Source organism: Canis lupus, chromosome 27, assembly GCF_003254725.2.
Source record: "Canis lupus dingo isolate Sandy chromosome 27, ASM325472v2, whole genome shotgun sequence".
Classification (NCBI taxonomy): domain Eukaryota; kingdom Metazoa; phylum Chordata; class Mammalia; order Carnivora; family Canidae; genus Canis; species Canis lupus.
In genome coordinates, this window is record NC_064269.1 from 1,269,083 (window position 1) to 1,289,081 (window position 19,999).

At 61.4% G+C, this 19,999-nt stretch overlaps 3 protein-coding genes across 4 annotated transcripts in view; all 3 read right to left on the reverse strand.

The window, feature by feature from the left end:
- HOXC4 (homeobox C4) overlaps positions 1-9,921 on the reverse strand; it is a 59,717-nt gene extending 49,796 nt beyond the window's left edge. For both annotated transcript variants that reach the window (XM_035707078.2, XM_035707076.2), the window contains exon 1: positions 9,809-9,921. The gene's annotated coding sequence lies outside the window, so the exon portion shown is untranslated. The remainder of the gene's footprint in view (positions 1-9,808) is intronic.
- The window catches only part of HOXC10 (homeobox C10), a 106,216-nt gene extending 86,569 nt beyond the window's left edge, over positions 1-19,647 (reverse strand). Inside the window, exons 1-2 of the mRNA XM_025458717.3 lie at positions 18,799-19,647; positions 13,968-15,647 (exon numbers count right to left, since the gene is read on the reverse strand). Of these exons, the coding sequence (XP_025314502.1) occupies positions 15,370-15,647; positions 18,799-19,549 (1,029 nt within the window). The 5' untranslated portion in view covers positions 19,550-19,647 and the 3' untranslated portion in view covers positions 13,968-15,369. The remainder of the gene's footprint in view (positions 1-13,967; positions 15,648-18,798) is intronic.
- Positions 1,306-4,984, reverse strand: HOXC9 (homeobox C9). Its single transcript, XM_025458715.3, has 2 exons — positions 4,156-4,984; positions 1,306-2,268 (listed from the first exon to the last, which is right to left on the reverse strand). The coding sequence occupies exons 1-2, from the start codon at positions 4,691-4,693 to the stop codon at positions 2,024-2,026; spliced, it is 783 nt and encodes a 260-aa protein (XP_025314500.1). The 5' UTR covers positions 4,694-4,984; the 3' UTR covers positions 1,306-2,023.
- Positions 19,648-19,999: the final 352 nt, after the last annotated feature.

The window sequence follows — 19,999 nt, forward strand, 5'->3', positions numbered from 1 at the left end:
GCTGGTCCCTCCAAGTGCCTCACCAATCCTGGAAGGCCATGCGATGGAGGAAGCTCCAGAAAGACTGGGATCCCCAGTTATTTTCTTTTACGGTGGTATTCCCCAAGTACTCAGAACAACACCCTGCATCCCTCGCCAGAATGGGCAGCCTGAGATATTAAAGCGCTATATTTCAAGCCGTCTGAGTTTAATAGTTTCCAGATTGGGGGATTTCCGAGAAAGGGGGCGCCGGGCCGAGGCATACCCAGCAGCTTGTGTCTGCTTCTGATTAGCGGATGAAAACTGCCGGGGCTGGGGCAGGCGCTCGGGGTGCAGTGCAACTGACCAACGGGCTGTGGCACACACCCGGCCCCTACCCTTGAGCCTGGGGTCCCACCACCGCCAGGGAACACCCCACTCTGGGCTAATCCCTGACCAGCTGCCTTAGGCCTTGGCCATGTCATCCCCCAGAAAGGCTGCAGCCACTCAGCAAGCATCACCCTGTTACCCCCAAACCAACATGCAAACTAAATACCAGACAGGGAGAGAGACAGAGAGAGAGACAGAGAGAGACAGAGAGAGAGGGGGGCGGAGGAGAAAAGAGAACTCGGAGGAGAGCGAAGAGAAAAGCTGAGAATGCACAGAGAAGTTGAAACTAAACCTAATGAGGATTGTACTGCTTTTGCCATCTTTCTCCTTCCTCCCTCTCCCTTCCTTCCTTCTTCTTCCTCCTCTCCCTGCTTCCTTCTCCCCTTCCCTCTACCTTCCTCTCTCTGTCCCTCTCCCCCTTCCTTTACTCGGAACACAGTCCCCAGAGACTCTTCTGCTCCCTGAGGCCTGCTCAGCCTTCTTCCTCACCACTCACCGCTCACCGCACTCCCTCCCTCCCTCCCAGCCATCCCTCGAAGCACCAATGCAGGCAGGCAAGAATCCAGCCCGGGCCCTCACCCAGCACCCAACTTTCATCTTCACCTATCTCTTCCCTCCGATCTCGTGTACTCATAAATTATTACAATTAATTACAGCCAGGGAAAACCATTCATGCCATGCCCCCACCCCCCTGGACTCCAACGAGCTACCAGGAAGCTCTCAGGCAGCCGCCCCGGCAGACACAGGCTGCGACCGGGCCTCAGCAGCCTCCACCCCACCCCTGGAGCCCTCACGCCCACCCCACGCTGCCTGGAGAGCGGCGGCAGGCACTTGCCCTTCCGAGGAGGCCGAGGGAGCCCCTTCCCTGGCCCCGGCTTTCCCCAAAGGATCTGAGCACTTGCCTCCTCCACGACAGCAGCCTGGGAGCCACAGGGAGGAGAAATAACGAGAACTGGATGCGGTTGGGTTTCTGGTTTTTTAAGTGACTTCGATATATTAACACAGAGCTGCTCTACCATAACAAACAGAAGCACGTTACAGGACGGCGGCTGGGGATGAGGAGAGACACTGCTATGTACACGCCCGCCCGAGGCGCCGGCCTGCGCCGACCCGGCCTCGGCACCGTCCGGGCCCTCGGCCCTCAGCTCCTGGGCTGGCAATTGTTACTGTGTATGTGTGGGTGTCTTTGCTTTTGTGTGTGTGTGTACAAAATCTGCACGCGGAGCACCCCAGGCCCGGGGAGGGACGGCCCGGATCAAATACGATACAGAAAAAAAAAATAGAAATATAGCGATTCAAGTACTGGCTTCTCTGAAGAAAGGAGGGGAAAAATCACATTTGTGTGTGTTATTTATTTCAGTCGCGCTGGGAGAAGAGAACTCGGTTTCTCTCTCCTCCTCCTCCTCCTCTTCTTCCTCCTCCTCCTCCTCCTCCTCCTCCTTGCTGGGTAGAACTAACTCTAAAACACCAATTTCTCAACACTGAACCCTCCCCAATTGCAAGAGTTTTCCTTTTCCCCTTCCTTTTTTTTTTTTTTCTTTTTAAGCTGATTGGCTTTTCTCTCTCTTGCTCTTTTCCTTTCCTTTTCGTGCTCTCTCCCGCCTGGGTTGGGGTATTTTTGTGGGGTTTTTTGTTTCTCCCTTGGCTGTGCCGAGGCAGCAGGCTGGGGCAGGGTTTAGGATTGCTCCTTGTCGGTCTTCTCTTTATTCATCTTTTTCATCTTCATCCTCCGGTTCTGAAACCAGATTTTGACCTGCCGCTCGGTGAGGTTGAGAACCCGGGCCACCTCGTACCGACGGTCCCTGGTTAAATACATATTGAAGAGAAACTCCTTCTCCAGTTCCAGCGTCTGGTACTTGGTGTAAGGGCAGCGCTTCTTCCTCGTGGATCGGGCGTGGATCCAGTTGGCCACGGGGTTGCCTGGAGGGCCAAACACAGGCAGGGGTCAGTGGAGCCCCCTTTCCAGCCCAGGACCCCCCCCACCGCCACCCCTACCCCCAGGCTGAGCCAGGCGCCCCAGATGCAATGAGTGAACCTGAATTTGGACACGTTTTGCTTTTGCAATTTTCTCCCTGACTCCTCTTGCCTGCTGCCCCCTCCCCATCTTCCCCCTCTTCCATTCCTAGCACCTCAAACTCTAGGAAATCAAAGCTATCAAAGCCCCTACAGTCTGGTCGTCAGCTTCAAGAGTAGTAATTCGAGAATATGCTCATAAAAAGTCCAAATTCCCAACCGTTTCATAGGCCCATAAACGCTTCTCTCTCTTGTTTTTTATTTTTATAGCGAGGTCTCTCTCCTCCCCACTTCCCTCCTCCTCTGCCCCCTCCCATCCTCCCTGCCCACGACCAAGTCCTGAAATTTCAGCAGATCTGTTTCCTGACCCTGAGAGTCCCTGAGCCCCTCACTACCCTCTGCAGCGCCCGTCTCCGCTCCCTCTCGGAGTTCAACCCTGCTGAGGCGAATTCTCAGAGTGATGCTAGGATGGGAAAAGCCTTTCTCCTCTCCCTAGAGAGCTGCTGGCCTTGGGACAGGCTCCCCCATATCTGAGCCTCCCTGTTTGGCTCCCAGTGCCCCCCTCCTGCCAGCCCCAGGACAGGCTTTGCAGGAGCCAAGCCTCCAATTTCAGGTTTATGGGAGTAGCTGAGGGCAAGGAGGGAAGCCTTCAGAGGGGTATAATTAGGCCCTGGCCCCTTATGGGGCTGCAGGAAAGGATTTCCTGCAGCCCCCTCCTGGGACTCCCCCAGACACTTCCTCACACTCAGGGGCTGCACCCCCTCCCCTGCTGGTTCCCCTTCTCTCCCCTTTCTCTGGCCCAGCAGCTCCCACCTGCCCCCCCCCCCAACCTACCCCTGCCCTTCTTTGCAATACTCAGAAGGCTCCAGTCTCCTTGATGGGAGTGTGTGTGTGTGTGTGTGTGTCTGTGTGTGTGTATATACATACATATATATAATTCCCTAATCTGAGGATGTGACTCTCCTCCTCCAGTCCTCATCCCTGAGCCCGGTTCTCAACCCTCTTTCCTGCAGACCCTCAGAAGAGGGCTCTCAAGTTTAAGGAGACTGGGACCCCACTTCTCTTCCCCAACTCTGCAAGTCCTGATCTCTCCCAAGTTCCCAGGCTGTGAAATCCCCGCAGACCCCCTCACCTAGTGCTCCTGAGGGGTGGGGAGGAGAAGAAGTCCAGGCAAGGCACCTTCTGTGTCATGGATCCCTAGTGGGGCCAGAACCTACCACCCCCCTCCCACGCTGGCAGGCGGGGAGGCAGGGGTGATCTCTCTCCCTGGGGTATTTCCTCTGTGTCCCCAGTGTCCTCCTCCTCGTTTCTCCCCTAATCCCATCTCAAAGCGTGAAATGACCCTCACCCCTGCCCCTTCCCCATCTCCATGCCATCTCCATCTCCATCCCCATCCCCATCCGCTCCATCCCCTTCCTCATCTCCTTGTCTGCATTTCTAGGAAAGTAGGGACTGAGCCAAGATAAATAAATAAATAATAATAATGATAAAGAAAGAAAAAAAAAAGAAAAGAAAAAGAAAAAAAAAAGAAAAGGGGGCAGCCTGGGCTGGGGGTGGAGTGTGCGCGCGCAGGGGGGGCCTCATCAAAGCAGCTCCGGGGACGGGCCCCCCTCGGCCCTCTCCCAGCCTGGCTCCCCGGGCTCCCCCGAGGTAATTCGCTTTTATGGAGCGCTCGCCCCCGCTCTCCCGCGCTCCCTGCGCCGCCGCGGCCGCGAGGGGCTGTAATCCGGCTCCCCCCCGCCCCCAGCCCCGCCCGCCCGCGCCGGTTGTAAAGGGCGATTGCTCCCAACTTACTGGGGTCCAGGTCGGCCTTCTCCTCTTTGTGCTTGCTGCCGGCGAGGGCGTCCGCCTCGGGCGAGGGCAGCGCCTGCGGGGCGCGGTCGCGCAGCTCCCCGGGCGAGCCGTACATGTAGTCCGGGTAGCTGCGGCCGTCGCCCGGGCCGCAGTCGGCGCGGCGCCCGGGGTAGGCGTCCGGCTTGAGCGCGTAGGGGCGGCCGCCGGCCGGGAAGCTGGGGAAGGAGACGGCGCCCGACAGCGGCTCGAGCCAAGTCCGCATGTAGCGCGCGTCGGCGCCGAGGTGGGGCTGGGGGCCGTACGGGTGGTACACCACGGACGACTGCGAGGGCACGGGCGCCCACGACGTGCTGAACACCGCGGGCTTGGGCGCGAAGCTACAGGACGGAAAGTCGCTACAGTCGGGCACCAAGCCGCTGGGTCTGGCGGCGGCGGGGTGAGCCCCGGTGGCCGGGAACCTGGACGCTAGCAGCTCCTCATTGTCGTGGGAGATGAGCGAGTCCACGTAATAGTTACTGATGGGCCCCGTCGCCGACATCGTAACGGGGTTTTACATACATAAGATTATTGTATGAACTGTATATGTACTTTTTATCTGCTCACAGAACAATCAAGGCAGGTAATTATTTTTCCAGCCTTTTCCCCGCAGCTCATTGGCTCCCCGGCCCCCACGTGATCGTATTTACCCAAAAATACGGCGCGGATCAATGCGCAGGGGCTTTTTTTTTTTTTTTTTCTTGCCTTTTTTTTTTTTTTTTTCCCCCTCTTCCCTTCTCCTGCCTTCTCCCACCCCCTTCTCTCTGCTGATCCCCGCGACCCCTGCGTTTTCCTGGGGGTCCGGAGCCGCGGACCCAGCGCGCCGGGCACCCCCCCCCCCCAGCTCAGGACAGCCCGGCCCTCCCCGCCCGCACCCCTGCCCCTGCCCCTGCCCGCCCGCACGCGCAGGGCCTCCCGCACCCCTGCGCCCCGCGCCCCCGAGCGCTCGCCGGCGGGGCGGGGCGGCGCTGCGGGCCCCCGAGGCCAGGGCGCCCGGACCCCCGGGGCCGAGCCGCGCGCCGCAGCCCGCAGGGGCGGAGAGGCCGAGGTAGGTGGAGGAACTATTTCTTGACGTAATCCGTCTCTGTCGGCCCGACGCGCCCGCAGTCTCCGCGCGAGCCGAGATCAGCGATTGTCAGTTCGGAACGTGGCTTTTAAAAATGCGTTTTTAAATACTGTGTATGTATGTATTTCTTCCAGGAGCAGCAGCAGCGAGGGAGGGAGGGTGGGAGGGGACTGGGGAAGCTGGGGTGGAGGGAGGGAAGGAGGGAAAGGGGAGCGTCCTCCTGCCACTGGCCAACTCGGCCCCCCGAATCCGGGGCAGGGCAGCCTGGGGAAGGGGGTCTGCGCGTGGGAGGGGTGGGACCCCGGGACCTCACACACCTTCATCATCAGAAGCCCTCTCTTTGCTTTGGCACAAATACGCACGCTCCTTTATTTTAAATTTATTGTCTGTATCTATTTATCTTTCTTTGCCAGCTTGGAGCAGTGGAGGAGAGACCAGCACAAGTTCACTGGGGCGTCCCCATCCCGTCTTCCTGCTCGCCCTCCTTTGCCCCCCAACTCCATCTCTGCGACACCCCGCGCCCCCCCCCCAAAAAAAGAAGTCACTCCAGGGCTCTGTCTGCAGAGAGCCAGGGTGAGCGCGGGCAAGGCAAGAGAGAGAGACAGAGAGAGCGACCTCGGTCGTGGGCAAGTAGCTTGTTTTTACGTCCTTCAATAAAATTTTTATGAGGATCATTTGATTGTTCATAAATGTGTCTTTCATTAAATAAAATTGTAGGCTGTTTTTGGAACGGGAAAAGAGCAACCGAGGGATGGGAGAAAGCCATTTCTTTGGGGTCGGACGCAGGAATTCCGGAGGGGGCAGTGTGATTGTAGGGAAGATCAGACAACTTGGATTCCTCCCCCCCCCCAATAAGTTGGTTGCTACCCTCCTCCTTGAATTTGGGGGTCTGTCCCCCGGCCCCCTGCTTCCGGTCAGACTGCCCCATGGAGGGTTAGGAAAGGTGGGCTTTGGGCAAGCAGGAAATTGCCAGTGTGGGTGCAGGAGAGGGGGCAGGGAGGATGGCTGGGGGGTAGAGAGAAGGGCAGGTGGTGTCCCCCAGAGACACGATGCACCCCAGGCACGGCAGAGTGAGTCTGAAGCAGGGGATGCAATTTCAGGGTCAGGACAGAAGAGTCCCAGCTTGTGCTCTGGGAAATAGGCTGGAGCTGAGGCTGAGACACAGGTTCTGAGGCAGCAGGGAAGGACAAGGGTTCCCAGACAGGAGCCGCCTGCCCTGCTTTCCCACTCCTGTCCCCAGGAGGGGACCAAACGCTGGGGGTGGGGGTGGAGGATGGTGCTCCCCCGCACCTCTGTCGACCTGCCTCCTCCGAGGTGTGCAGAAGGGCTAGAGAGAGGTGTCCCAGAGAGTGCATCATGTGTGTTGTGGTGCAGGGGGGGAGGAAAGTTGGCAGGGCGGGGGAGGGTAGATGTGCAGTCCGCAGCACTGGCCCCATCTTTCCAGGTCCCCTCCCCAGTCCCTGCTCCTCCCCCTCTCCGGTTCTTTCCCTTTCGGTCTAGCGGGGCTGGGATTTCGACGCGCACGGGGGTGTGTGAGAAGTGCCCGGCTGGGGAGAGACGACCCGGGGCCTCAGCCTCCTCGCCCTCAGCTCTGATTGTCTTCCCCTCCCCCGGACAGGACTGGTGTGGAAAATCCAAATTACAGCAAGAAACAGAATATCTCTTTGGCCTTGATGGAGTCGGGTTAGCTGTCAATCAGATATTCGCCCTCACTAGTTCAAGGAAAAGGCAGGAGCTTCCCTCCCGTCCCCCTGCCGAGGCTTTCTCCAGCACCCCCAGCACCACCAGCACCTCCCCCAGCCCTGGCGGCTGGGGGACCCCGCCTGGCTCCTGGGCGGCTGCTGGCAGCAGTGAGCAGAGACGTGTAGCCTTCAGCGGGCCCGGGGCCAGACAGAGACCTAGAGGACACCAGGGGACAGAGCCTGAGAGAGACTGAGCCTGAGACACAACAACTGAGACACGGCGCCAGGCCCATGGAGAGGAAGGAAGGAGGGAAAGAGAGAAGAAAACGGAGGATCGAGATAAAAAGAAAAGGAGAGGGGAGAATTAAAGGAAAGAGGGGGCAAGAGGAAAAGAGATGGGCGAGCAGGGAGAGGAAGGCGTGCGGGGAGGAGAGGGAGGAAGGGCGGCGACAGGCCGACAGGCCGGGGACGCGGACGGGGCAGGGGCGCGCCGGGAGCAGCCGTGGCATTGTGCAGCCCGCTGGCTGCCGGCCTTTGCCGCGGGACCGGCTCGGGCGCGGCGGCCACTTCTGTCCGGACACAAAGGAGGAAGAGGCCTCCTCTCCGGCCCCTCCCGGGCGACCCGCCGGGGTGGGCACCCTGGGCCTCCGGAGGATGCAGAGCCCCGTCTCGGCCCAGGCAGCCACCCCGGCTGCGTCCGGGGGCTGAGCCACGCTCTAGTCAGGGAGCCAGGGAGACCCGAGGAGGAAGCAGGAGGTCTCACGCCCGCTCCTCCTCTGGCGTCTTCGCCAGTGCACAGGGCCCATCTGCCCCGACCTCAGTTTTCCTAGAAGAAAGGCGCCCCTGAGGACCCTTCCCCGTGGGCCTCTGCATTCCGGGAGAGCCCCTCTGACACCGGGCCGCAAGCAGAAGCCCCTTCCTCTCCTGGCCCCGGTGGCCACTTCCTCCTCTGGGACTCCCGAGCTGCCTGCCCACCCTCCCTGCCCACGCAGCACAGGCGGCGGCAGCGGGCGGCCGATCCGGCCCCGGCTCCCTGCTGCCATCAAAGTCCCCGTGAAACTGAGGGGAGATTGTCGCCTTGGTTCCAGAGCGCGAACTCAGACCCTCCCCACTCAGGCACAGACACAGCTGTGGATCAGGAAGCAGGCCTCGCCCACAGCCCCCTCCCCACCAGGGCCCGGGTTTGCCTAGGCCCTGCACAGAGCAGCAGCCGCGAGGAGGGGGGCTGGAAGAGGCTGGGAGTCCCTGAGTTCACCAGGCCCAGGTCCCCGGGGCCTCACAGCTGCATGTGGGCTGTACCCCTTGGCTCTGCATGTGGGGGAGGAGGGGTGGCAGGTCAGGGCTCTGAAGCTGAACTTCAGGCTCCCCCCCCACCCCAAATCCAGGCCTCCAGACCTAGGAGCATAAAGGATGCAGGGGCTGGTCTTTCCAGGTTCATCCACTCCTGCTGATCCTCCTGCCGGATTCCCAGACTCCCTCCCCGCCCCCCCCACCCCACCCCAGCACTCCCTTCCATCTTCCTCGGCACCGGTGGGGCCAACCCCAGGCCCTGGAGGACACTGGGAGTCCCTGTTGGCGAGGGGGGGAAACCCCAGCTTCAGCCAGCAGCCCTGCCTTCGCTCCGGTTCTCAGAGCCTGCCTCCGACCCCCCAAAAGAATTCACTGGGCACAGGAGAGCCCCCCACGGGGGAGGGGCACCCTCACTGCAGCACCTCAGACCCGCCCAGCTACCACCACAACCCAGCTAGCAGCACCCCGGGAAGGACAGACAGACAGACAGGTTAGAGGCGTCCCCTCCCCTCGCCCTGCGGCCTCCCTCTCAGTGATTTAAATTCCCTCCGGTTCAATCCACACCGTCAAGTTCGGATTAAATTTAAAACAGGCTTTCCCGGCGCCCCCGCGGCGCAGGCGGGAGGGGAGCCCGCTCCGGCTCGGCTGCACCAGCACCGCCCGCGCCGGCCGAGCAGGCCGCGCTCCGTTTGCTTTCATTTTCCTTCTCCCCTGCAACGGGCTCGCTTCACCCCTCCGCTGCCCTCTCCCCGTCCCGCCCCCTCCCCGGGTCCCCGCTACTTTCCCCCCTTCTCGCTCCCGATGCCTCTTTGTTGGGGAAACGCACCCACCCGCGACTCGTCCCGGCCTGGGCCTGCGCTGCGCGCAGAGGCTGCGCCGCCCGGGCCGCCGCGAGGGGACCGCGGACGCCCCCCAGGTGGGTACCGGGCCCCGGGCGGCGGCGGGCCCCGCGGCCTGTGAACGTGGCCCTCCCAACGCCACGGCCTGCTCGCCCGCCGCCAGCGGGGCTACTTCCGGCGCCCCGGCCCGCCCCGCTGGCCCAGCCCGGGGAGTGGCCGGGAGGCGGCGGCCCCGCGCGGGGTGCTCGCGGGCCCCGGGCCGCCCCGCGCCGCGCGCCCGGCCACCTGGCCTTTGTGTGCCGAGCGCGTCGCCGGGAAATCTGCGGTGACTTTGGCGGCCGGGCCGACGGAGCCGAGGTGGCGAACCGAGACACAATGCGCGCCCGAAGTGCAGCCCGGGGCGCGGGCGGCGGGCCGCCCCCCCGCCCTCCCCGCCCTCCCCGCCGGCCCGGGGCTGTCTGGCCGCGGCCCCGGGGCGCCCCGGGACCCCGCGCGGGCGGAGGCGAGCGGGGCGCCGGCCTCCAGCGGCCCCGGGAGCGCCCCGGGGGCGCGCGGCCGGGACCCCGCGGCCCGGAGCGCACAGGCCGCCGAGAGCCCCGAGCGCCAGGGCCCCCGCCCAGAGCCAAGGTGTGGGGCGTCGCAGCCCGGACGCAGACAGGCTGGCAGCGCGAGTGCGAGCGGAAAATCAAATACAGGTTCAACACCCCGGGCCTCCCCGCGGCCGGCGCCGGCCTCCCTACCTTCGCGCCCCCGGGGCTGGGCGCAGCCCGGCAGCCTCGGTGCCTCCGGCGCGGTCCAGTCCCGCCTCGGAAGCGCCGCCGTTACCTGCTCCTCGGCTCCCCACGGCCACAGATGCAGGGCGGCCGCCGGGGGAGGGAAGCCGCGGCCACCGCAGCCGCCGCTGCCCGCCCTCCTTCCCTCCCTCCCTCCCTCCTTCTCGCCCTCCCTCCCTCTCTCCCTCCCTCGCGCTGCCGCTCGCGGGGCCCTCCCGCGGGCAACCTGTTCTGGACCAAATCCAGGTATCTCCGAAAGAGAGAGACACACAGAGACGAGGAGCTCCGGGGCGGAAAAGCAAGGAAGGAAGACCCCCACCCGCGCCCACTTTGCGGGCTCCGACCGCGGGCCGGCTCCGCGCGGACGCCGCAGGGGCGAGGGGTGCGGGGCCTGCTGCCTCCCCGCGCCCCGCGCGCTCCACGCTGGGGCCGCCGCGCCCGGCCGCGCACACGCCAAGCGGACCCCGAGGCCCTTGCTCGCGGCTGCACATCCGGTTGCCCGCCTCGCCGCCCGCCTGGCCCCGGAGCGCGCCCTGCTCCGCCGCGGCCCAAGTCCACACGCGATCCTCCCGGTCCGCGCTCCCGCCGGCCGACACCCCCGCGCGCCCCGCGCGCCCCTGCCCGGGCCCCGCACACACAAAGCCGGGGCCCCCCCGCAGCCCCCAGGCCCCAGCCGCCGCTGCCCTTCACCTGTTCCCGGGAAAGGCTGCGTCTCCGAGCCGAGGCAAGGCCGTGGGCCGGGCAGGAGGGAGCCGGGGTCCCGCCGGGGAGGCCGCGGAGGCTCGCCGGGCCGGCCGGAGCCCCCGCCGCCCGCGAGCCGTCTCGGAGCCCGAGGCTCTCCTTGGCGAGCTCTCGCCTGCCTCGTCCTCCGGCTCCCGCAAGTCTTAAACACTCACACGCCGGGAGTTCAGCTCTATAAATCCTGCTCCTCTTTCCCATATCATAATTAAAAAAAACCAGTAGGGGAGGTTTTAACTTTTATTGCGATTTCTGGAGTTGGGCTGCGGAGCATATATTAAGTTTACGCTTATGCGCTCTCGGCGGGGAGGGTCCTTTAAGAAATAAAAATCCATCTTAATATCCGCAGACGAGAGAGATAATTTTTTCCCTCCTCTTCACGCTGTTTCTTCTGAAGACTCCCTTCCAGCGAAGCGAATAAATAATCACCGTCGCCTTAGCCATCATCTACGGTCCCAGGGCCCCAGGGTGGACTCTGGCCACCGGACTGGCCCTCACCTTGGCCCGATGAGAACTCACCCCATTCCCCGGGATCTGGGGAGGGGGACACCCCAGACTCGTGGCTCTGTGGCCACCCTCCCCTAAGCCCACCGACTTTAAAACGGAAATGGGGGCAGAGAGAGACCCAGAGCGCAAAAGTCGTTCATTGGTGAATTTCGGCCCATCAGGGACACTCTCTCCAGCCAGGCACTCCTGAGCACCCCGCCCCTGCCTGGGACTCCCTTCACTTCAACTGGCCCTGTGCTTCTGACAGCTTGAGAACTCAGAGACGGCGGCGAGGGGCTCCCAAACCAGGGGAGCCCCTGCCTGCTTCGCACCAGCTGGCCTCCCTCTCTGAAAACCTCCCTATTTCCCCGGGAGCCATGGAGAGGTTGGAGCACTTCCCTTCAAGGGAAGGGATTATTTTCCCCCACGAAAGGCTGGGGAGGGGGCGGTTAGACAGAAAGACAGACTAACAAATTCAGCTAGGGAGAACAAAGTCTCTATTCCCATTTTCTCTGCTAGCCTCCTTGGGGTCAAAAGAAATCTCTTTGTGAGAGAGAGAGAGAGAGAGAGAGAGAGAAATACACGAAGAACGCACGTAAAAATATACTGGGGATTTGAGAGAGTCTGGAGGAGACAGAGATATAGAAACAGAGACCCCCACTCGTCTCCAAGGTTAGCTATATCTCCCACCCCCCCAGTCATAGAACTCCGTGTATCTATTTTGGTACAGGGACATAATTTTGTTCCCCTCTCAAAGTTTAAAACGCTTTAATATTCATAATAATTCCAAAGTAAGAGAACCAAGAGCCAGTCCTTCTCCTTTTGGCTTTCTCTTTCCCAGTCTCCCCGAGAACAGGGGTGTATCTCCCCATTCTCCCCGGCCCCCCTCCCATTTTTCTCCGCAGGGAGAGAAGCCTCTTTTGAGAGCCTTCTCTCGAGCAACCAGGGCCAGAACTGAGGAACCAGGTGGGGAAAGGAGGCGAAGACGCTTTGCAAAGTTTCACATTGCTCAGATCCTCCTTTACTCCATTACGCTCCCCTCCTCCCCCTGGCACAGCCACCAGCCTTCCCAACAATATGGTAATGGTGGGCGCTGGCAGCCTCCGTTCACCCAGACACTTCCACACAGCGCGAGCACCAGCAGCTGCCTGACAGCCACAGACACCACAGACCCAGGCCTACGGGCCACAGACAGCTAGACAGAGGCTGGAGCCAGGTTCCTGCCCTGACGCTTCCCAGTAGGGTGGGGGGGGGGTCTACTTGGACTTGATGGCTCTCCTCTAACCTACTAACACGCTAAATCTGCCCTTCTCGCGGGGATGGAGCTGTAGAAAGGGAAGGGGAGGTGGCTGAGCTGGCACTCAGAGTTCCCTGACTCTCAGGAGCCCCCCAGGCACCCCACTTTTCTAAGGGACCACTCCAGCCCCAGCCGACTGGGGGCAGATTTTTGTCTCTGGAGGTGGCAGGTGAGAAAAGCTGGCCCCTTCAGAGACTCGCTTCTCGCCCCGAGCTCTTCTCTCTCTTACTGATCCTGCCCCACCCTGCTGCCCAACTGAGCGGGCCCACCAGGCCACCTCTTACTCCAATTCCTCAATTTCCTTGGAATTGGCTAGACTTTCTTTGTCTGTCTCCATCAGCTGGGTCCAGGAAACAATAGCTGCGGGAACAACTCCTCTCCCTCAGTCACGGGGACTGGGACAGGCTGAGGAGTGGACAGTATAAAGCGGGGCTCCCCAGACTTGTCCTGCGGCCCCACGCACAGCTTGCCCTCCTCAGTCTGTACCCATTTTGCCCTATCTGGGAGGAGGCCGGCCAAGGGGCAGTGCCCCTGGGGAGGGAAGGAGCGGGGTAGGTGGGTTGGGGCCCTCGACGAAAACCGACTGATGTAACTCAGGCAGTTTCTTGTTGCCGAGTTCAAAACTCAATCCCAACAACATGAAACTACCTAAGCCACAGATCAGCTGAGCGAGCAGGGCGGGAGATTCGGCTTTGCATCTATCGGGAGGAGAAGGGAAGGGGGTTGCGGAAGGAAGAAATTCAGCCCCGTCCCCCTTTCCGCCCCCACAACCTCCCTAAGGACCAGAGTAGACTTTGGGTGGCTGGGTGGGTAGGGGGCTCTGACTGCCTCCTCAGCCTCTGGTCTGAGCACATTGCTCAGGGAAACTCTGGTGAAATGGGACCTCCAGCCGCCAAACCCCCGCCCCGCCCCCCGCCCCGCAGCGGAGCTATTCCCCTGCCTCCGGCCCTGGCCCTGGGGGAAGCCGGAGCGCCCTTCCACTCTTGAGCTGGGTCCCCCGGCTCGCCCAGCTGGCTCTCCCGTGCCCTCCTCCTGGGTCCCCTCTGAGCCTCTCCCTCTCGCAGCTCTGCTCGGCTTCCCTGCCTCTATGGGTGGCCGACCCACGGCGCCCGAGCTCCAGAGCCTCTTCCAATCAGGCCACTTGCCTGGCAAAGCCCCACGGCCAGGGAGCGTGGGGACCGAGAGCCTGAACAAGGCTCGCATCCAAACCAGCACAGAGCAGGAAACCTAAGCCCCCAGCTCCAGCCCTCCCCGAGCCTACCCTCCCTCTGCTTCCCCCAGCAGACGACCAGACTGAGCCACATCTACATCCATGTGTCGACCTCGAGGCGACCCTAAGTGCCCGCGGAGAGAAAGAAGCCAAAAACCACCAATTTACCCCTTTAACCGCCGAAGCCCACGGCCGCGGGTCGGGGAGGGGAGGAGCGGGAGCTCCCGGCCACTGCCCTCCGCTTCGAGCGGCCACGAGGCAAGCCTGGGCTCTCGGCAAGCCCGGATGCCCGCAACACCTTCGTCCCCGTCGTGCCCGCTGCACGCCGGGCACCTGGGGACGCCGCCAGTCCCCACTCCAGAGCCAAGAGAAGAACAAGAAACCGCTTCTCTTACCTTGTCGCCGCCTCCTCCTCCTGCCTCTGCCCGTGCTTCTGCTGCTGCTGTCGAGGGGGGGTGGCTGGGCTCCTCGTCCCCCTCCGGCGGTTAAGTTTATTCCTCTCTTTGGATAGGTGGGGGGCTCTTGGGGTTCCCCCGGCAGCGGTGGGGTGCGCCTGGCCCAGCACCCCAGGCAATCAGATCCGTCTGCTCCTCAAGATTGCAGTTTGCTCTCTGCCTCTTCCCTCCTCCAGTCACCTTTAAATGCATCTTTTACTGCAGCACCACATTATATTTGCAGATCATAAAATCCACCTCTCGCGCGCACCAAGACCGTCCTGACATTACTGTTTTATGACCTTGACTTATTGTGGTCACCTGGATAATATTTAAATCAACGTTATGGTCTCTCACTTACATTAAACCCGCCAAGAGACATTCTAGAAAGGCTCTAGGAGATGAGTCAAACACAAAACACACACATCCACACACTCAGCCTCTTTTGGGGTGGGGGTGTTGCTAAAAAACACTTGAAAACAAAAAACCACCCATTTGAGGATTACGATTCTGGAAATTTATTAGGATTTTCTTCTCCATTAAGGAAGCTACATGCAAAAGATACAACATACAGAATATCTTTAAATAACACAACTCCCAGACAGGGACAGGGTGATATTTGGCGGGGGGGGGGGGGGCAGTCTGTCTTTGCTTCACTATGTTCTAGCTTTAATTTAAAAATTTTTTTTTGTATTCCTCTGGATGGAATTTCTGAGGTGTCAGTGGCGGGGGGGATGTGGGGGCTGCTGGGAGGATGGGAGAAAAGCAGAAAGCAGTACAAATACGAGACTTCAAGCAGATTCTCAGAGCGACTGGGAGGTAAAGACACGGAGAGGGTTTGGTGGAGGCGCTGGGCGCTACGACAAACACATAAACACTAGCCGAACTTTCCAAAACGTCTATTATGCTAAGGAGGAAATGCAGCAAGGAAGGAGCGATCCTGACTGTGCTCTGCGAGATTACAGACCTTCTCTGGTTGATTTCTTTTTTTTTTTTTCCCTCTTTTTCCCCCTTGACCGGGTGGATTCGACCTTAACTTTGCATGGAGGACAGGATGGTGTGCGTGAGTGCGTGGGTGAGTGAGGGGTTGACACACACACCAGCCACACTCCCACCCTCATCTATGCGGGCACACCACACCCCACGCCCCGGCACCCCATTTCTCATGCTTTAGGTGGATGCATCTTCGCGGCACGAACCATAGGTCCCTTGGAAGGAGAGTCTGAGGTCTTTGCCTTTTTTTGCAGGCGCGTTGCATTTATACTCGGGGAGGAAAAAAAAAATATACCACCAGGCACAAAGGGAGGAGGGGCGGGGAAAGGAAGGAGCGGGGGGCGGGGGCGGGGGAGGGGAGGCCGCGCGCTCAGGTGAAATTAAAATTGGAGGTCAGTTCCCGGATCCGATTCTCTCGGTTCATTTTCTTGAGTTTCATTCTGCGATTTTGAAACCAGATTTTGACTTGTCTGTCTGTAAGGTTAATGGTCTTGCTAATCTCCAGGCGGCGCTCTCGCGTCAAATACATATTGAACAGAAATTCTTTCTCCAATTCCAGCGTCTGGTGTTTAGTATAGGGGCACCTCTTCTTCCTTCCGCTCTTTGCTGTCAGCCAATTTCCTGTGGTGTTTTCTGCCTTTATCTCCTCTGTTAAAAATAACATTATTTACATAAGTATCCCTGGAAGAGGCAAAGCCTCGCAGCCGCTGCAGCCTCTGGCAGCCTGCTGGGGGGGCGGCTGGGGGAGCACGGGGAGCTGCTCTCGCCCCACAGGCCTGGCTGCTGGGTCCTCTGGGGCTCAGGGCTCTTAGGATTTCTTTGGATGGCCTAGGCTTCCAGGGGGGAAGACAGAAAGTTCCTGCCTCTGAAGCATTTATGAATTAAATGACCCAAATCCACCTTGACCTAGCAGATTCTGAGTACTCCCACTCTCCCTCAGCTTACTGACCCTGGCGGGCGCTCTCCACCTCACCAGGCCCTCCCTCCTCTCTGTTCCAATCCAGTTCTGGAAAAATCCAACTAGAAGGAAGAGCACTTCCCAGGCCCCAGACAGGGGGTTGCGGAGTCCACCCCGCTGCCTAGAGCAATTCCCAGAGAGCTTTGACCCCTCTCAACTCAGCAGCGGAGGGACAGAGGGACTTCGCCTTAGTCCCCGTGGCCAGAGGCCATTGCAGCTGTCCCTGTTCCAGACCCCCAGCCCTTGTTCCCACCTGAAGTGCCACAGAGCAACTCTGCCCCTTTCAATCTCCCGTTGCCAGCTCTTCCTCTCCTGGCCATTTCCCCCAGGTGTGAGTAGCTGAAGCAGGGTTGCTCGTGCAGGCAGCAGAGGTCAGGGGCAACAGCTCTGGGGCATGCTGAAGGGTCCTCAGACAACTGCCCTAGCCATAGGACCTAAGGTCAAGGGAGAGAGATACCCTGAGGAAATGCAGCCTCCTGGAAATCTCCATCTAGCCTAGATAGCTATGTGTGCCTGTATGTACACGTACATTCCTGTAGAGGTACGCACTCCTACACAAATGTATACACACACACACACAGATGTGCACATGTGTCTATTCATACAAGGAGATGCCACAGATACAGTGTGTATCCCCCATTATCTTAGTGACAGCTTCTCTCCCTGGTGCACAGTCTTGGTGCAATGGACCAGCTTTGCTCCTCAAGCAGCAGAAGAGACCTTGGCCATCTTTTCTAGCAAAAAACCCCCCAGAGTCCAGAGACCCAAGAAGGGCACCCAGCGAAGGGGGCTGCTGATAGCTCTGTGCTCTATCTTCCCCCCTTTGCCAAATGGAACTGCCCAATTCCTGGATCTTATCTTGATGGGGAATGAGGCAGGGGCCCTTGGGGAACCGAGAGGCACCAGAAAAAAAATGCAAACTTGGGGCTGTAGTTCAAGGGATCTGAAGGTCCTTACTTCTGCTCCTGCCTCTGCACCTGCAGCCTCTTGCCAGATTGTTTCAGGGCTCTCCACATCTAACCCTGTCTTATTTATTTTCTTATTGGGGTTATTGGGTTTGGGGGGAAGGAAGAAATTACAAATGGGGAAGTCTGGCCAAAAGCCCTCTTGCCTCTGGCCTGGTTGAGACACCGTATGGGAGGGGGCGGTAAGAGGGGATGTGGAGGCTTGAAGGGCACAGGCTGACTGAGAGGGATTAGTTGGGGTGGAAGGGCTTAGGTGGTAGTGGGGAGGGAGGGGAGAAAGGGGAGCCTACAGGAATGGGGGCAGTTGGAGCTAGGAGGTGGGCTTGTTAACCTTGACTTTGCTTTTGGTGGGGCCGGGATCCAGCTTTTCCTACTCTAAGATTGTATCCCAACAGAGCTCAGGGTCTGGGGAGAGGGCACAAAATTAAGCCCTCCTGCCTGCCGCACATGTGCCAGAGGGAAGCCTTGGTGGGTGTGAGTACCTCACTCTCTCCTTGAGCCTCATGAACACACCCCCGGGCTCCTCTGGCTGGGGTCTCTGTGGGCTGGTTTGCCAAGGCCACCTTTGCAGAGGAGACCCAAGAGGGCAAGGCGCTGTCCTTGCCCCTTGCCCGCCAAAACAGTGCGCGCGCGTGTGTGTGAGCGGGCATGCGTGAGTGTGCGCGAAGCATGCGAGAGGCGTGTGTGTGAGTGTGACACAGGTCGCCGCCAGGCATGCGTGTGCGCCGCATCCATATACAAAGCGCCACAAGACTCTGAGGATCCAGGCCGCCCCCAGTCTGCTCAGCTCTCAGGATCTCATCTGCCTCTACAACCAGTGAGCCCCACTTCCAAGCAGCCTCCCGCAGCCAGAGCCACGGGGGTGGGGGCGTGGGGACACACGTTTACTCCTCTCCTCCCAGTTGGGCCTTTTGCTGATGCTTTCCGCTCCAACTTTTCGGAGGAAAGCCGGTCCCCTCAGGCCCCTTCCACTGCTCCCGTGTCTGGCACATTCTTTCTCCAGGTGTCAGAGACCCGTCCTGGAGGCCCCCGGTTCCTGCAGCAGAGATGCATCTCGAACCCTGAGCTTGAACTCTTGGCCAGGCTTTCCCCCTCCAACCAAAATCACCGTGAGATAAATCCGACTAACGCAACACTCCCTTTCGGGAGAAAACCGCTTGCCACGCACACAGAAATCGCCCAACCACTCATTTGTGGGCTGCCTTTGGAGAAACAATGGGGGAAAAATACATTTTGTTGATTGAACTAGGAACAGAAAAGGAAAAAGGAAAAAAGACAACCTTTAGCAGGGGGAGACCAGAAACTTGCACCACGCCAGACGCCCTGTGCCAGGGGCAGCCCCAAGCCGCGCCCGGGGAGGGAGGACGGGCCGCAGCCCTTCACCTCCACTCCTCGGGCCCTGCCCCGGGGCCGAGCCCGCGGCGCACGCACCAGAGCCCCGGGCAGCGAGCCGCGCTGCGAGGGGAGCGACGTTCACCTGGGAGAGCGCAGCCGGCAGCCCCGCGGCATCCTCGCTCTGCCCCGCCTCGCCTCCCCCGTCCCCGGCCCGGCATCGCCATTTTAAGCTTTTTGCAAAAGCCTCCGACCCGCCCGGGCTCGGCAGCCCCCGCGGCCCCGCGCCCAGCGAGCGCAGCCCGGGCGGCCGCAGCGGGCGCAGCGTCCCGGGCTCGGCGCCCCCGGCCCCCGGCCCCCGGCCCCCGGCCCCGGCCCCGGCCCCGGCCCCGCCAGGCCGCCGCTCCCCTTCCCGGGCGCGGGGCCCGGCGCTGGGGCGCATCCATCCCGGGCCCGTCCGGCCTCCGCGCGCCCCCGGCCCGCCCCGCCCCGCCCCGCCCGGGCCCGGGAGAGCCGGCCGGGGCCGCGGGCCGCGCAGCCTTACCTTTCGCCTCGTTGTCCGAGGTGTCCGGGCTGGAGTCCGCCGCCCGGGCGCGCTCCTTGTCGCCCTCCAGGGGGCTGCCCTTGGGGCCCGCCAGGCTCTGCTCCGTCTTGATCTCCCCGGGGCTAGGGGTCTGGCTGTCGGACTTGGGGGTCTCGGGGAAACTCACTTTGCCCCCGAGCTGGGGCGACTCCAGGTGCTCGGCGCGCGGGTGCAGGCTGGCCCGCGGCTCGAAGGGGGCCTCGAAGTCGTTGGCCCCGGCGCAGTGGGGCGGCTTGTCCAGCGCGGAGTAGCTGGGGCTGGCGCGGTAGTAGCTGGGCACGGGCACCTCGTGCTCCCCGAGGCAGGACTCCTGCAGGGGGTGGGCGTAGAGGGCTGCCTCGGGGCCACTTTTCGCCCGCTTCTCCGCGCTGTACATGCAGCAGACATTCTCCTCCTTGACACTAGGTGGGTAGGAGCAGGAGGACAGCGGCCTGCCAACAGGTTGCTCCAGGCGGTAGGCGGCCTTGGGGTCGCCCCAGGAGTCCAGCTGCGAGAGGTAGGACGGGTAGGTGTTGAGGGCGAGGTTGGGGCTGCCGCCCTCGTCCCTCTTGGAGAGCGAGGGCGCGAGCCCGCAGCCCCGCATCACCCCGCAGTTGAAGTCACTCCCAGGCTGCATGTACATGCCTGCGCCCCGGCCGTAGCGCTCTGCTCCGCCCGGCGCGGCCCCGGGCTCCGCGAACGAGTTGGGAGTCACATTGCGAGGGCATGTCATTTTCAGAGAGAGGGGTTTTTAAGGAGCAACACTACGGCGGAGGAGCTGACATCTTTTTTTTTTCCCCCATCCGGGGGGGGGGCGGCTGGAGGGGCGGCTGGAGGGGCGGGAGGGGAGCGGGGGGGCACCAGCCCCATAATTATCCGCGCATTCGGGCCTCGCCATGTGACGGCTAGACCAATGGGATTTGAAAATGGCCTTGATGATTCAGACGGCCGTGACGTCAGCGGGGTCAAGTTGTCGGCGGGCGGAGCGCGCAGCGTGGAGCAACAGCGCCACCTAGCAGCCGCCGCGGGGTAGGGGCGCCCGAGCCCTTCCCGCGAACAAAGGAAGCGCCCCCGGGGCGGCGGGGGCGGCGGGGGCCGGGGCGCGGGGGGGCGCTGGGGAGAACCGGGTTTGTTTACCCGGGAACCAGCCTGCACCGCCTGGGGACGGTGGGGCGGAGAGGGG

What these genes read in the sequence shown, in the direction of transcription:
- HOXC9 (XM_025458715.3), bottom strand. Translation starts at nt 4,693, where the DNA reads ATGTCGGCGACGGGGCCCATCAGTAACTATTACGTGGACTCGCTCATC. An exon ending in GAAGGCCGACCTGGACCCCA is followed by an intron (nt 2,269 to 4,155) that starts GTAAGTTGGGAG and finishes TTGGCCCTCCAG; the next exon opens with GCAACCCCGTGGCCAACTGG.